Source organism: Salmo salar, chromosome ssa23 (assembly GCF_905237065.1).
Source record: "Salmo salar chromosome ssa23, Ssal_v3.1, whole genome shotgun sequence".
In the NCBI taxonomy this organism is placed as follows: Eukaryota; Metazoa; Chordata; class Actinopteri; order Salmoniformes; family Salmonidae; genus Salmo; species Salmo salar.
The window spans coordinates 42800435-42816769 of NC_059464.1; the positions used below are offsets into that span (position 1 = coordinate 42800435).

Here is a 16335-nt window from a genome sequence, read left to right on the forward strand (position 1 = left end):
CTAGAGGAGGACATGGCAGAATGAGTCAGCTCCTAGAGGAGGACATGGCAGAATGAGTCAGCTCCTAGAGGAGGACATGGCAGAATGAGTCAGCTCCTAGAGGAGGACATGGCAGAATGAGTCAGCTCCTAGAGGAGGACATGGCAGAATGAGTCAGCTCCTAGAGGAGGACATGGCAGAATGAGTCAGCTCCTAGGAGATGACAGGCAGAATGAGTCAGCTCCTAGGGGATGACAGGCAGAATGAGTCAGCTCCACACACCTAGAGGAGGACAAGCAGAATGAGTCAGCTCCTCACACCTAGAGGAGGACAAGCAGAATGAGTCAGCTCCACACACCTAGAGGAAGACAGGCAGAATGAGTCAGCTCCACACACCTAGAGGATGACAGGCAGAATGAGTCAGCTCCTAGGGGATGACAGGCAGAATGAGTCAGCTCCTCACATTTAGAGGATGACAGGCAGAATGAGTCAGCTCCTCACACCTAGAGGAGGACAGGCAGAATGAGTCAGCTCCTCACACCTAGAGGAGGACATGGCAGAATGAGTCAGCTCCTAGAGGAGGACATGGCAGAATGAGTCAGCTCCTAGAGGAGGACATGGCAGAAAGAGTCAGCTCCTCACACCTAGAGGAGGACATGGCAGAATGAGTCAGCTCCACACACCTAGAGGAGGACATAGCAGAATGAGTCAGCTCCTAGAGGAGGACATGGCAGAATGAGTCAGCTCCTCACACCTAGAGGAGGACATGGCAGAATGAGTCAGCTCCTAGAGGAGGACAGGCGGAATGAGTCAGCTGCTAGAGGAGGACATGGCAGAATGAGTCAGCTCCTAGAGGAGGACATGGCAGAATGAGTCAGCTCCTCACACCTAGAGGAGGAAAGGCAGAATGAGTCAGCTCCTAGAGGAGGACATGGCAGAATGAGTCAGCTCCTAGAGGAGGACATGGCAGAATGAGTCAGCTCCTAGGGGATGACAGGCAGAATGAGTCAGCTCCACACACCTAGAGGAGGACAAGCAGAATGAGTCAGCTCCTCACACCTAGAGGAGGACAAGCAGAATGAGTCAGCTCCACACACCTAGAGGAAGACAGGCAGAATGAGTCAGCTCCACACACCTAGAGGATGACAGGCAGAATGAGTCAGCTCCTAGGGGATGACAGGCAGAATGAGTCAGCTCCTCACATTTAGAGGATGACAGGCAGAATGAGTCAGCTCCTCACACCTAGAGGAGGACAGGCAGAATGAGTCAGCTCCTCACACCTAGAGGAGGACATGGCAGAATGAGTCAGCTCCTAGAGGAGGACATGGCAGAATGAGTCAGCTCCTAGAGGAGGACAAGGCAGAATGAGTCAGCTCCACACACCTAGAGGAGGACATGGCAGAATGAGTCAGCTCCTAGAGGAGGACATGGCAGAATGAGTCAGCTCCTAGAGGAGGACAGGCGGAATGAGTCAGCTCCGCACACCTAGAGGAGGACATTGCAGAATGAGTCAGCTCCTAGAGGAGGACATGGCAGAATGAGTCAGCTCCTCACACCTAGAGGAGGAAAGGCAGAATGAGTCAGCTCCTAGAGGAGGACATGGCAGAATGAGTCAGCTCCTAGAGGAGGACATGGCAGAATGAGTCAGCTCCTAGAGGAGGACATGGCAGAATGAGTCAGCTCCTAGAGGAGGACAGGCAGAATGAGTCGGCTCCTAGAGGAGGACATGGCAGAATGAGTCAGCTCCACACACCTAGAGGAGGACAGGCAGAATGAGTCAGCTCCTCACATTTAGAAGAGGAAAGGCAGAATGAGTCAGCTCCTCACACCTAGAGGAGGACAGGCAGAATGAGTCAGCTCCTAGAGGAGGACAGGAGAATGAGTCAGCTCCTCACACCTAGAGGAGGACAGGCAGAATGAGTCAGCTCCTAGAGGAGGACATGGCAGAATGAGTCAGCTCCTAGAGGAGGACATGGCAGAATGAGTCAGCTCCTAGGGGATGACAGGCAGAATGAGTCAGCTCCACACACCTAGAGGAGGACAAGCAGAATGAGTCAGCTCCTCACACCTAGAGGAGGACAAGCAGAATGAGTCAGCTCCACACACCTAGAGGAAGACAGGCAGAATGAGTCAGCTCCACACACCTAGAGGATGACAGGCAGAATGAGTCAGCTCCTAGGGGATGACAGGCAGAATGAGTCAGCTCCTCACATTTAGAGGATGACAGGCAGAATGAGTCAGCTCCTCACACCTAGAGGAGGACAGGCAGAATGAGTCAGCTCCTCACACCTAGAGGAGGACATGGCAGAATGAGTCAGCTCCTAGAGGAGGACATGGCAGAATGAGTCAGCTCCTAGAGGAGGACAAGGCAGAATGAGTCAGCTCCACACACCTAGAGGAGGACATGGCAGAATGAGTCAGCTCCTAGAGGAGGACATGGCAGAATGAGTCAGCTCCTAGAGGAGGACAGGCGGAATGAGTCAGCTCCGCACACCTAGAGGAGGACATTGCAGAATGAGTCAGCTCCTAGAGGAGGACATGGCAGAATGAGTCAGCTCCTCACACCTAGAGGAGGAAAGGCAGAATGAGTCAGCTCCTAGAGGAGGACATGGCAGAATGAGTCAGCTCCTAGAGGAGGACATGGCAGAATGAGTCAGCTCCTAGAGGAGGACATGGCAGAATGAGTCAGCTCCTAGAGGAGGACAGGCAGAATGAGTCGGCTCCTAGAGGAGGACATGGCAGAATGAGTCAGCTCCACACACCTAGAGGAGGACAGGCAGAATGAGTCAGCTCCTCACATTTAGAAGAGGAAAGGCAGAATGAGTCAGCTCCTCACACCTAGAGGAGGACAGGCAGAATGAGTCAGCTCCTAGAGGAGGACAGGAGAATGAGTCAGTTCCTCACATCTATAGCAGGACAGGCCGAATGAGTCAGCTCCTCACTCCTAGAGGAGGACAGGCTGAATAAGTCAGCTCCTAGAGGAGGACAGGAGAATGAGTCAGCTCCACACACCTAGAGGAGGACATTGCAGAATGAGTCAGCTCCTAGAGGAGGACATGGCAGAATGAGTCAGCTCCACACACCTAGAGGAGGACAGGCAGAATGACTCAGCTCCTAGGGGATGACAGGCAGAATGAGTCAGCTCCTCACATCTAGAGGAGGACAGGCAGAATGACTCAGCTCCTGGAGGATGACAGGCAGAATGAGTCAGCTCCTCACACCTAGAGGAGGACATGGCAGAATGACTCAGCTCCTAGAGGATGACAGGCAGAATGAGTCAGCTCCTAGGGGATGACAGGCAGAATGAGTCAGCTCCTAGGGGATGACAGGCAGAATGAGTCAGCTCCTAGAGGAGGACATGGCAGAATGAGTCAGCTCCTAGAGGAGGACATGGCAGAATGAGTCAGCTCCTAGAGGAGGACATGGCAGAATGAGTCAGCTCCTAGAGGAGGACATGGCAGAATGAGTCAGCTCCTAGAGGAGGACATGGCAGAATGAGTCAGCTCCTCACACCTAGAGGAGGACATGGCAGAATGAGTCAGCTCCTCACATCTAGAGGAGGACATGGCAGAATGAGTCAGCTCCTAGAGGAGGACATGGCAGAATGAGTCAGCTCCTAGAGGAGGACATGGCAGAATGAGTCAGCTCCTAGAGGAGGACATGGCAGAATGAGTCAGCTCCTAGAGGAGGACATGGCAGAATGAGTCAGCTCCTAGGGGATGACAGGCAGAATGAGTCAGCTCCTAGGGGATGACAGGCAGAATGAGTCAGCTCCACACACCTAGAGGAGGACAAGCAGAATGAGTCAGCTCCTCACACCTAGAGGAGGACAAGCAGAATGAGTCAGCTCCACACACCTAGAGGAAGACAGGCAGAATGAGTCAGCTCCACACACCTAGAGGATGACAGGCAGAATGAGTCAGCTCCTAGGGGATGACAGGCAGAATGAGTCAGCTCCTCACATTTAGAGGATGACAGGCAGAATGAGTCAGCTCCTCACACCTAGAGGAGGACAGGCAGAATGAGTCAGCTCCTCACACCTAGAGGAGGACATGGCAGAATGAGTCAGCTCCTAGAGGAGGACATGGCAGAATGAGTCAGCTCCTAGAGGAGGACATGGCAGAAAGAGTCAGCTCCTCACACCTAGAGGAGGACATGGCAGAATGAGTCAGCTCCACACACCTAGAGGAGGACATAGCAGAATGAGTCAGCTCCTAGAGGAGGACATGGCAGAATGAGTCAGCTCCTCACACCTAGAGGAGGACATGGCAGAATGAGTCAGCTCCTAGAGGAGGACAGGCGGAATGAGTCAGCTGCTAGAGGAGGACATGGCAGAATGAGTCAGCTCCTAGAGGAGGACATGGCAGAATGAGTCAGCTCCTCACACCTAGAGGAGGAAAGGCAGAATGAGTCAGCTCCTAGAGGAGGACACGGCAGAATGAGTCAGCTCCTAGAGGAGGACATGGCAGAATGAGTCAGCTCCTAGAGGAGGACATGGCAGAATGAGTCAGCTCCTAGAGGAGGACAGGCAGAATGAGTCGGCTCCTAGAGGAGGACATGACAGAATGAGTCAGCTCCACACACCTAGAGGAGGACATGGCAGAATGAGTCAGCTCCTCACACCTAGAGGAGGACATAGAAGAATGAGTCAGCTCCACACACCTAGAGGAGGACAGGCAGAATGAGTCAGCTCCTCACACCTAGAGGAGGACATGGCAGAATGAGTCAGCTCCTCACACCTAGAGGAGGACATGGCAGAATGAGTCAGCTCCTAGAGGAGGACAGGAGAATGAGTCAGCTCCTCACACCTAGAGGAAGACAGGCTGAATAAGTCAGCTCCTAGAGGAGGACAGGAGAATGAGTCAGCTCCTAGGGGATGACAGGCAGAATGAGTCAACTCCTCACATCTAGAGGAGGACAGGCAGAATGACTCAGCTCCTAGGGGATGACAGGCAGAATGAGTCAACTCCACACACCTAGAGGACAGGCAGAATGACTCAGTTCCTAGGGGATGACAGGCAGAATGAGTCAACTCCTCACATCTAGAGGAGGACAGGCAGAATGACTCAGCTCCTAGAGGATGACAGGCAGAATGAGTCAACTCCTAGGGGATGACAGGCAGAATGAGTCAGCTCCACACACCTAGAGGAGGACATGGCAGAATGAGTCAGCTCCACACACCTAGAGGAGGACATGGCAGAATGAGTCAGCTCCTCACTCCTAGAGGAGGACAAGCAGAATGAGTCTGCTCATAGAGGAGGACATGGCAGAATGAGTCAGCTCCTAGCGGAGGACATGGCAGAATGAGTCAGCTCCTAGAGGAGGACATGGCAGAATGAGTCAGCTCCTCACACCTAGAGGAAGACAGGCAGAATGAGTCAGCTCCTCACATCTAGAGGAGGACATGGCAGAATGAGTCAGCTCCTCACACCTAGAGGAGGACATGGCAGAATGAGTCAGCTCCTAGAGGAGGACATGGCAGAATGAGTCAGCTCCTAGAGGAGGACATGGCAGAAGGAGTCAGCTCCTAGAGGAGGACATGGCAGAATGAGTCAGCTCCACACACCTAGAGGAAGACAGGCAGAATGAGCAACCAGTGAATAAGGTGACTTCTCCTGTTGCTCAATCTATAATTTAGAAATGATTATTGATATTGTTATATAGGAACTGATTGCAGTCTGAGGGGATCTGCAACAGAAATAACACTCACTCATCTGATGAATTAAAGCTATTGAGGTACGTCTGTTGTCACTGCCATTGTTTACACAGTTGCAACTAATCGTGTTATCAAGAGTAGTAGGTTAAGGCCCAGTTCTCTGTGACATTTTAGAGACACATTTGCATCCTCTAAGCCCACGCACACACTCATGAAGAAGTTTCACTTTCACTTTCACACACACACACACACACACACACACACACACACACACACACACACACACACACACACACACACACACACACACACACACACACACAAAGGAGAATGAACATTGAGAGAGAATTGACATTGACCAAGGAAAAGAAGAATAAGAACAAAAATAAATACATTTGGACTGGAATTTACAAAAATAATAATTAAAGGTTAAATATGTTAAATGTTGAAGGGTGAAAGCATTGGGAAATGTACCAAGGGAGATAGTAAAGGATGATTGAAGCAATGCAGTTAAATGGTTAACAATGTTATAATGATGTTTTCTTTAAGGTATGATGCATATAGACTATGTTAAACCTTAGAGGAACAAGGCCTTAGGAGGTTGATAATGAAAGTTTACAGTATAATGTTGTTTGCTTTAAGGTATGATGCATATAGACTATGTTTGTTAAGCTTAGAGGAACAAGGCCTTAGGGCGTGTAGGAGGTTGATAATGAAAGGTTACAATGTTGAAATGATGAAAGGTTTAAGTTGGTGAAGGTTTAAGTTGGTGAAGGTTTAAGTTGGTGAAGGTTTAAGATGTAATGGGAGTTAAGACGTTGGGTTGGGGTAGCATTATAATGGAGCCAAGTAGGCAATGGTAATGTTTTAAAAGTTAACGATAATGGAATGTACTAAATGGTGCTCGCTTGCATTGGAAATTCCCTGGTCAGAGCGACCAGGAGGAGGCATCCTGTCAAGGCGGGCATATTGCGAAAGGTAACATCCTGCCTAACTGGGTGTTAACCACTGAATGCGTCATCGGAGTAGGTGTAAACCACAATGAGAAAGGAAGATGGAGGGTATAAGGGGGGGCATGATAGAAGAACCTGTCGACTGCTGGAAGAATATTTTTATTGTAGCTTTTTTAGCTTAAAGTATATTTAATTTTTTCCTCCTATATTTTTTATTATACTTATATTTACATTTTTATTATATGCAGTTAAAGTAAAATTCTAAGAGGAATCCTTAAGAATACCGAATTGATATGAAAGAAGTCTCAAGGTATTGCTCTCCTGAGGTAGAGTACCTCATGATAAGCTGTAGACCACACTATCTACCAAGAGTTCTCATCTATATAATGCGTAGCCGTCCATTTACCACCGCAGACCGATGCTGGCTAAGACCGCACTCAACAAGATGTATAAGGCCATAAGCAAACAAGAAAATGCTCATCCAGAAGTGGCGCTCCTAGTGGCCGAGGACTTTAATGCTGGCAAACTTAAATCCATTTCACCTCATTTCTACCAGCACGTCACATGTGCAACCAGAGGGAAAAAAACTCTAGATCACCTTTACTCCACACACAAAGACGCGTGCACCCTCAATTTGGCAAATCTGACCATAACTCTATCCTCTTGATTCCTGCTTACAAGCAAAAACTAAAGCAGGAAGCACTGGTGATTCGCTCAATACTGAAGTTGTCAGATGACGTGGATGCTACACTACAGGACTGTTTTGCTACTACAGACTGGAATATGCTCCGGGTTTCATCCAATGGCATTGAGGAGTATACCACCTCAGTCACCGGCTTCATCAATAAGTGCATCGACGACGTCGTCCCCACAGTGACGGTACATACATATTCCAACCACAAGCCATGGATTACAGGCAACATCCGCATCGAGCAAAATACTAGAGCTGCCACTTTCGAGGAGCGGGACACAAATCTGGACGCTTATAAGAAATCCTGCTACGCCCTCAGACGATCCATCAAACAGGCAAAGCGTCAATACAGGATTAAGGTTGAATCCTACTACACTGGCTCTGATGCTTGTCGGATTTGGCAGGCCTTGAAAACTATTACGGACTACAAAGGGAAAGCGAGTCGCGAGCTGCCCAGTGACGCGAGCCTATCAGACAAGCTAAATGGCTTTTATGCTCGCTTTGAGGCAAGCAACACTGAAGCATGCATGAGAGCACCAGCTGTTCCAGACGACTGTGTGATCATGTTCTCCGTTGCCGATGTGAGCAAGACCTTTAACCTGTTAGGGCTAGGGGGCAGCATTTGCACGTCTGGATAAAAGAAATGTACCCGATTTAATCTGGTTACTAATCCTACCCAGTAACTAGAATATGCATATACTTATTATATATGGATAGAAAACACTCTAAAGTTTCTAAAACTGTTTGAATGGTGTCTGTGAGTATAACAGAACTCATTTGGCAGGCAAAACCCTGAGACATTTTCTGACAGGAAGTGGATACCTGATGTGTTGTATTACCTTTAAACCTATCCCATTGAAAAACACAGGGGCTGAGGAATATTTTGGCACTTCTTATTGCTTCCACTAGATGTCACCAGCCTTTACAAAGTGTTTTGAGTCTTCTGGAGGGAGATCTGACCGAACAAGAGCCATGGAACGATGATGTCCCATTAGACACCTGGCGCGCGAGTTCATGTTGGGTACCCTCGTTCCAATACGTTATAAAAGAGTATGCATTCGTCCACCTTGAATATTATTCATGTTCTGGTTAAAAAAGGCCCTAATGATTTATGCTATACAACGTTTGACATGTTTGAACGAACGTAAATATATTTTTTCCCCTCGTTCATGACGAGAAGTCCGGCTGGCTTAGATCATGTGCTAACATGACGGAGATTTTTGGACATAAATGATGAGCTTTTTTGAACAAAACTACATTCGTTATGGACCTGTGATACCTGGAAGTGACATCTGATGAAGAGAATCAAAGGTAATGGATTATTTACATAGTATTTTCGATTTTAGATCTCCCCAACATGACGTCTAGTCTGTATCGCAACGCGTATTTTTCTGGGCACAGTGCTCAGATTATTGCAAAGTGTGATTTCCCAGTAAGGTTATTTTTAAATCTGGCAAGTTGATTGCGTTCAAGAGATGTAAATCTATAATTCTTTAAATGACAATATAATATTTTACCAATGTTTTCTAATTTTAATTATTTAATTTGTGACGCTGACTTGACTGCCGGTTATTGGAGGGAAACGATTTCCTCAACATCAATGCCATAGTAAAACGCTGTTTTTGGATATAAATATGAACTTGATAGAACTAAAAATGCATGCATTGTCTAACATAATGTCCTAGGAGTGTCATCTGATGGAGATTGTAAAAGGTTAGTGCATCATTTTAGCTGGTTTTATGGTTTTGGTTACCCTGTCTTTGAATTGACAAAACATTACACACAACTCTTGTAAATGTACTGTCCTAACATACTCTAAATTTATGCTTTCGCCGTAAAACCTTTTTGAAATCGTAAAACGTGGTTAGATTAAGGAGATGTTTATCTTTCAAAGGGTGTAAAATAGTTGTATGTTTGAAAAATTTGAATTTTGACATTTATTTGGATTCAAATTTGCCGCTCTTGAAATGCACCTGCTGTTGATGGAGTGCACCACGGGTGGCACGCTAGCGTCCCACCTAGCCCATAGAGGTTAAGCAGGTCAACATTCACAAAGCCGCGGGGCCAGACAGATTACCAGGACTTGTACTCAAAGCATGTGTGGACCAACTGGCAAGTGTCTTCACTGACATTTTCAACCTCTCCCTGACCGAGTCTGTAATATCTACACGTTTCAAGCAGACCACCATAGTCCCTGTGCCCAAGGAAGCGACGGTAACCTGCCTAAATTATTACCGCCCCGTAGCACTCATGTCGGTAGCCATGAAATGCTTTGAAAGACAGGTCATGGCTCACATCAACACCATCATTCTGGAAATCCTAGACCCACTCCAATTCGCATACCGCTCCAACAGATCCACAGACGACACAATCTCAATCGCACTCCACACTTCCCTTTCCCACCTGGACAAAAGGAACACCTACGTGAGAATGCTGTTCATTGACTACAGCTAAGCATTCAACATCATCATGCCCACAAAGCTCATCACTAAACTAAGGACCCTGGGACTAAACACCACCCTCTGCAACTGGATCCTTGACTTCCTGACGGGCCGCCCCCAGGTGGTAAGGGTAGGCAACAACACATCTGCCACGCTGATCCTTAACACTGGGGCCCCTCAGGGCTACGTGCTTAGTCCCCTCCTGTACTCCCTGTTCACTCACGACACAACAGTCTATTTGGAGGAGGTCAGAGACAACAACCTCTCTCTCCATGTGAGCAAGACAAAGGAGCTGATCGTGGACTACAGGAAAAGGCGGGCCGAACAGGCCGCCATTAACATCGACGGGCTGTAGTAAGGCGCTACAGAGGGTAGTGCGTACGGCCCAATAAATCACTGGGGCCAAGCTTCCTGCCATCCAGGACCTATATACACATGTGACAAATACAATTTGATTTGATAGAAGCATGTTTTAGACAACGTCTGAGGGGGGAGCCAAAAAACTGTTGATAGAGTTGTAGATGGACCGTTTGTCTTGTTATTAAATATGTCAAATGAAACTGTAATAGACCCCCCAAAAATATTTTATTGGCATAGCAATAAGTGTTTAGTAGAGGGCACTGAAGGTGTCTATCAATTCAATGTACTGTTGATGGTTACCTATCATTGATTGGTGATATTGATTGATTTGTGATTCTTTTATGCCTGTTTCTGAAATGTTGAAAAAATCTGCTTTATTGTTCTGAAACTGTCATCAAAGAGTCATACAAGTGCATGACGTTTTACTCTTTCTGAAATAGACAGGATTCATTTAGCATCTGGTTAACTAGCCTATCGGGGACCAGATATCGATGACCAGATATCGGGGACCCGAGTTGCTGGTATAAAGTAATCTAACCTGAGGGACTCGACTTCGGGGATAGCCCACTCTACTGTAAGGCCATTAATGTTGAGTTTGAGGAACAGTCCCTAGCTCTATCCTGGCTCAGTGGTAAGGCAGAGCGGCATCTATCAGATCTGTAGGGGCAAGAAATAACCTTGACCTTAACACTGATAGCAACAACAACCACAGCAGAGAAATTGGCTGTGTCTATAGCTGTCGCAATAGAGAGACAGACAGGTAGACAGAGGTTGTTTCCTATGACTCTGGTCCTGGAGTTCTGCAAAGCCTTCCAGAACCAGGAACGACGCGCCCTGTGTGAGAAGCACCATAAGGGAGTCTTACGCGGTGGTCTTGCCGATGTCCTGGACACTCTGCAGGGGGTCGATGGTGTCGGGGCAGCGGAGGATGCAGGGGGCGAACACGATGGCTAGGGCATTGGCCGACATACGGTTGGTGTCTTCCTGAAGGGTGATCCTGGAAGACCACACACACACAAACACACACACGTCAGAGGGGGGGTCGCAAAAAACTATTGAAAACTGTCAAATAGTTTATTCAATGTCAAAACTGGTGGATGCCAACTTCCCTCCACCCTTCTCCCACCCTGCCCGTCATGGATTTAGAAGCATTGGTGTATCATTGACTGGAGGGAGTTTGTGCACACTTTGGGAGAAGGGTGGAGAATTGGGACGCAGCCAGTGAGTGGACATCCTGTTTCCCATGGGACCCCTCACCTGACCAGGTGGAAGATGAGGCGCTCCAGGGTACTCAGGTGGGTTCTGCTGAGCAGGTCGATCACAGAGTACACCCCTCGGATCACCTCCTTCTTGTCTGGCTGGCCTGCATGGGGGACACACCACCAAAGAAATACAATTACTTCCTGCTTTTACTTCCTGCTTCACTCCTATTGGGGACACAGACATTACATCTTTATAATATATTATATATATAGATTTATACAGTGCATTCGGAAAGTATTGTTTTTAATACATTTGCTAAAATAAAAAATAAAACTGTTTTCGCTTTGTCCTTATGGGGTATTGTATGTAGAATGATGAGGAATTGTTATTTATTTTATTCATGTTAGAATAAGGCTGTAACGAAACAAAATGTGGAAAAGGTTAAGACGTCTGAACAAATCAAATCAAATTTGATTGGTCACATACACATATTTAGCAGATATTATTGTGGGTGTAGCAAAACGGAGTGATGGAGTGCTGCATCAGATGACCAGGCCTCCACAATTACAAATGAGTAGGGACAGCATAGACTACCAGTGAAAAGTTTGGACACACCTACTCATTCAAGGCTTTTTCTTTGATTTTGCTATTTTCTACATTGTATAATAATAGTTAAGACATCAAAACTATGAAATAACACATATGGAATCATGTAGTAACCTCAAAATGTTTTAAACAAATACACTGCTCAAAAAAATAAAGGGAACACTAAAATAACACATCCTAGATCTGAATGAATGAAATAATTTTATTAAATACTTTTTTCTTTACATAGTTGAATGTGCTGACAACAAAATCACACAAAAATAATCAATGGAAATCCAATTTATCAACCCATGGAGGTCTGGATTTGGAGTCACACAAAATTAAAGTGGAAAACCACACTACAGGCTGATCCAACTTTGATGTAATGTCCTTAAAACAAGTCAAAATGAGGCTCAGTAGTGTGTGTGGCCTCCACGTGCCTGTATGACCTCCCTACAACGCCTGGGCATGCTCCTGATGAGGTGGCGGATGGTCTCCTGATGGATCTCCTCCCAGACCTGGACTAAAGCATCCGCCAACTCCTGGACAGTCTGTGGTGCAACGTGGCGTTGGTGGAATGAGTGAGACATGATGTCCCAGATGTGCTCAATTGGATTCAGGTCTGGGGAACGGGTGGGCCAGTCCATAGTATCAATGCCTTCTTCTTGCAGGAACTGCTGACACACTCCAGCCACATGAGGTCTAGCATTGTCTTGCATTAGGAGGAACCCAGGGCCAACCGCACCAGCATATGGTCTCACAAGGGGTCTGAGGATCTCATCTCGGTACCTAATGGCAGTCAGGCTACCTCTGGCGAGCACATGGAGGGCTGTGCGGCCCCCCAAAGAAATGCCACCCCACACCATGACTGACCCACCGCCAAACCGGTCATGCTGGAGGATGTTGCAGGCAGCAGAACGTTCTCCACGGCGTCTCCAGACTCTGTCACGTCTGTCACATGTGCTCAGTGTGAACCTGCTTTCATCTGTGAAGAGCACAGGGCGCCAGTGGCGAATTTGTCAATCTTGGTGTTCTCTGGCAAATGCCAAACGTCCTGCACGGTGTTGGGCTGTAAGCACAACCCCCACCTGTGGACGTCGGGCCCTCATACCACCCTCATGGAGTCTGTTTCTGACCGTTTGAGCAGACACATGCACATTTGTGGCCTGCTGGAGGTCATTTTGCAGGGCTCTGGCAGTGCTCCTCCTGCTCCTCCTTGCACAAAGGCGGAGGTAGCGGTCCTACTGCTGGGTTGTTGCCCTCCTACGGCCTCCTCCACGTCTCCTGATGTACTGGCCTGTCTCCTGGTAGCGCCTCCATGCTCTGGACACTACGCTGACAGACACAGCAAACCTTCTTGCCACAGCTCGCATTGATGTGCCATCCTGGATGAGCTGCACTACCTGAGCCACTTGTGTGGGTTGTAGACTCCGTCTCATGCTACCACTAGAGTGAAAGCACCGCCAACATTCAAAAGTGACCAAAACATCAGCCAGGAAGCATAGGAACTGAGAAGTGGTCTGTGGTCCCCACCTGCAGAACCACTCCTTTATTGGGGGTGTCTTGCTAATTGCCTATAATTTCCACCTGTTGTCTATTCCATTTGCACAACAGCATGTGACATTTATTGTCAATCAGTGTTGCTTCCTAAGTGGACAGTTTGATTTCACAGAAGTGTGATTGACTTGGAGTTACATTGTGTTGTTTAAGTGTTCCCTTTATTTTTTTGTGCAGTGTATTTTATATTTGACATTTTATATTAGCCACCGTTTGCCTTGATGACAGCTTTGCACACTCTTGGCATTCTCTCATCAAGGCAAAGGGTGACTACTTTGATGAATCTCAAATATAACATTTTTGGGTTACTACATGATTCCATATGTGATATTTCATAGTTTTGATGGCTTCACTATTATTCTACAATGTAGAAAGTAGTAAAAAAATATATATATATTTGAATGAGTTTGTCCAAACTTTTGACTGGTACTGTGTGTGTATATATATATATATATATATATATATATATATATATATATATATATACACACACACACACACACACACACACACACACACACACACACACACACCTTGATTCAGTGAAAATCATCGATAAAATGGTACCTTGGCCACATTTAGCCATTACTACATAGTAACATTGTAACAGAATAACAAGGTGAATACTTGTGACCCCAGCTCTTACCCATTGCCCGGAGGAACTCCTCGTACAGTTCAAAGGTCATCAGAGGGTTGGGCAGGTCACGGAGCCATTGTTTGAGCACGCCGGCGATGACGTGGATGTTGTAGTCGTCCAGGTTCATGCTGCTCACATCTGAAGTAGGAGAGGAAGAGAGTAAGAGAGGAGGACAGGAAGAGAGCAGGACAGGAAGAGAGTAGGAGAGGAAGAGAGTAGGAGAGGAAGATATTAGGACAGGAAGAGAGTAGGACAGGAAGAGAGTAGGACAGGAAGAGAGTAGGAGAGGAATACTACAGTTAGATTGAACATTACAACTGACACAATGCTTATGATCCGGTAGTGTGAATACCGTACAAATGGTGTCATGGCATCTTGTTTTGTAGGGAGGGTAGACACTACTATTACAGCCTGCGTCAACAGTCTATATCCATGCTAGGGAATGCAGTTTCAACACAGTCCTTGCCACCTGTTTCCTCACATTATCTAAACCAATCAGAAACCCTATAGAGCAGGTACCCTGAAATGATCTAAACCAATCAGAAACCCTATAGAGCAAGTACCCTGACATTATCTAAACCGATCAGAAATCCGATAGAGCAGGTACCCTGACATTATCTAAACAAATCAGAAACCCTATAGAGCAGGTAGCCTGACATTATCTAAACCAATCAGAAACCCGATAGAGCAGGTACCCTGACATTATCTAAACAAATCAGAGGGGGGGGCGGAACATAGTTGTAAATAATTTGCAAATTGACCGCAAGAATCCCAAACAGATATAGTATTGGAAAAAAATAGAATAATTTCAAACATGAATTACATTGGGATATGATCACATTTGCCGTTCTATTTATGAGTGGGTATACTTGGGAACATATTTCCTTATTAAATTAAATTAAAACCCCATTGAGCTGATTTCCTGGTTCTTTTACAGTCATATGTCCAATAACGAATTTAAAAGAAAAATCCATATCTCAGACTGGCTAATAAAAAGAAAAGATTAAGATGGGCAAAAGAACACAGACCCTGGACAGAGGAACTCTGCCTAGAAGGCCAGCATCCCAGAGTCGCTTCTTCACTGTTGACGTTGAGACTGGTGTTTTGCGGGTACTATTTAATGAAGCTGCCAGTTGAGGACTTGTGAGGCGTCTGTTTCGCAAACTAGACACTCTACTCTCCTCTTGCTCAGTTGTGCACCGGGGCCTCACACTCCTCTTTCTATTCTGGTTAGAGCCAGTTTGTGCTTGTCGTGGAAATTGCAAGATTATGTTATAATTCTTGTATTGCATTATAATGGTTGTTTTATTCGACAGAATAGAGTATTCTGTTAACTGTTGTGTGTGTGTTCTACTGAGGAGGGCCTCTATGAGATAACACTGACAGAGGAGATTTCCGATGTCTTTGGGTGATAAAACCTAAAGAGCATTCCAGATAACATGAGTTAATGTTTCTGTTCTATACCGTACCAGGGAGAGACAGTTTGGAGTAGGAGGACCAGACACAGGTCTTTACAATGAAAACTGTTGACACAGCAGTTACTGTCTGCTATGTATTATAGATACCTTTCATACAAATCTTAACCTTTTGACCATTCTATGTATCTGTTGTTCGTCATGTAGGTTGAGAGGGGTGTATCTTGGCTATAAAAGATCTTTGTACTTTTGTGTTGTCACTTTCAATGGTTCATTAGAAACGGTGCATCATTGAAAGTCAGTGCTATTGCAAAGATCTTAATATTAAAGATGTAGTTTAAGTATAACTCTGACTGGTGTGTGAAGTTTGTCTCTCTCGTCATTTGGTAATACAGAAATTAACCACCACACGCTGTTCTGTGAAGGGAGTAGTACACAGCGTTGTACGAGATCTTCAGTTTCATGGCAATTTCTCACAAGAACAAGATTAGACTGACGAGTTTCAGAAGAAAGTTCTTTGTTTCTGGTCATTTTGAGTTTGTAATCGAACCCACAAATGCTGATGCTCCAGATACTCAACTAGTCTAAAGAAGGTCAGTGTTATTGCTTCTTTAATTAGAACAACAGTTTTCAGCTGTGCTAACATAATTGCAAAAGGGTTTTCTAATAACCAATTAGCCTTTGAAAATTATAAACTTGGATTAGCTAACACAACGTGCCATTGGAACACAGGAGTGATGGTTGCTGATAATGGGCCTCTGTACGCCTATGTAGATATTGCTTTTTTTATTTTAAATCAGCCGTTTCCAGCTACAATAGTCATTTACAACCTTAAATGTCTACACCTGTAACAAGTGT

General features: G+C 46.1%; 1 protein-coding gene across 7 annotated transcripts in view; it reads right to left on the reverse strand.

Annotated features, from left to right (window-relative positions):
• The window catches only part of LOC106584683 (unconventional myosin-IXAb), a 294941-nt gene that overhangs the window by 22791 nt on the left and 255815 nt on the right, over positions 1-16335 (reverse strand). For all 7 annotated transcript variants that reach the window (XM_045706467.1, XM_045706470.1, XM_045706469.1 and 4 more), the window contains 3 exons: positions 14072-14200; positions 11338-11443; positions 10946-11077 (listed from right to left, as the gene is read on the reverse strand). In XM_045706467.1, the coding sequence (XP_045562423.1) occupies positions 10946-11077; positions 11338-11443; positions 14072-14200 (367 nt within the window). The remainder of the gene's footprint in view (positions 1-10945; positions 11078-11337; positions 11444-14071; positions 14201-16335) is intronic.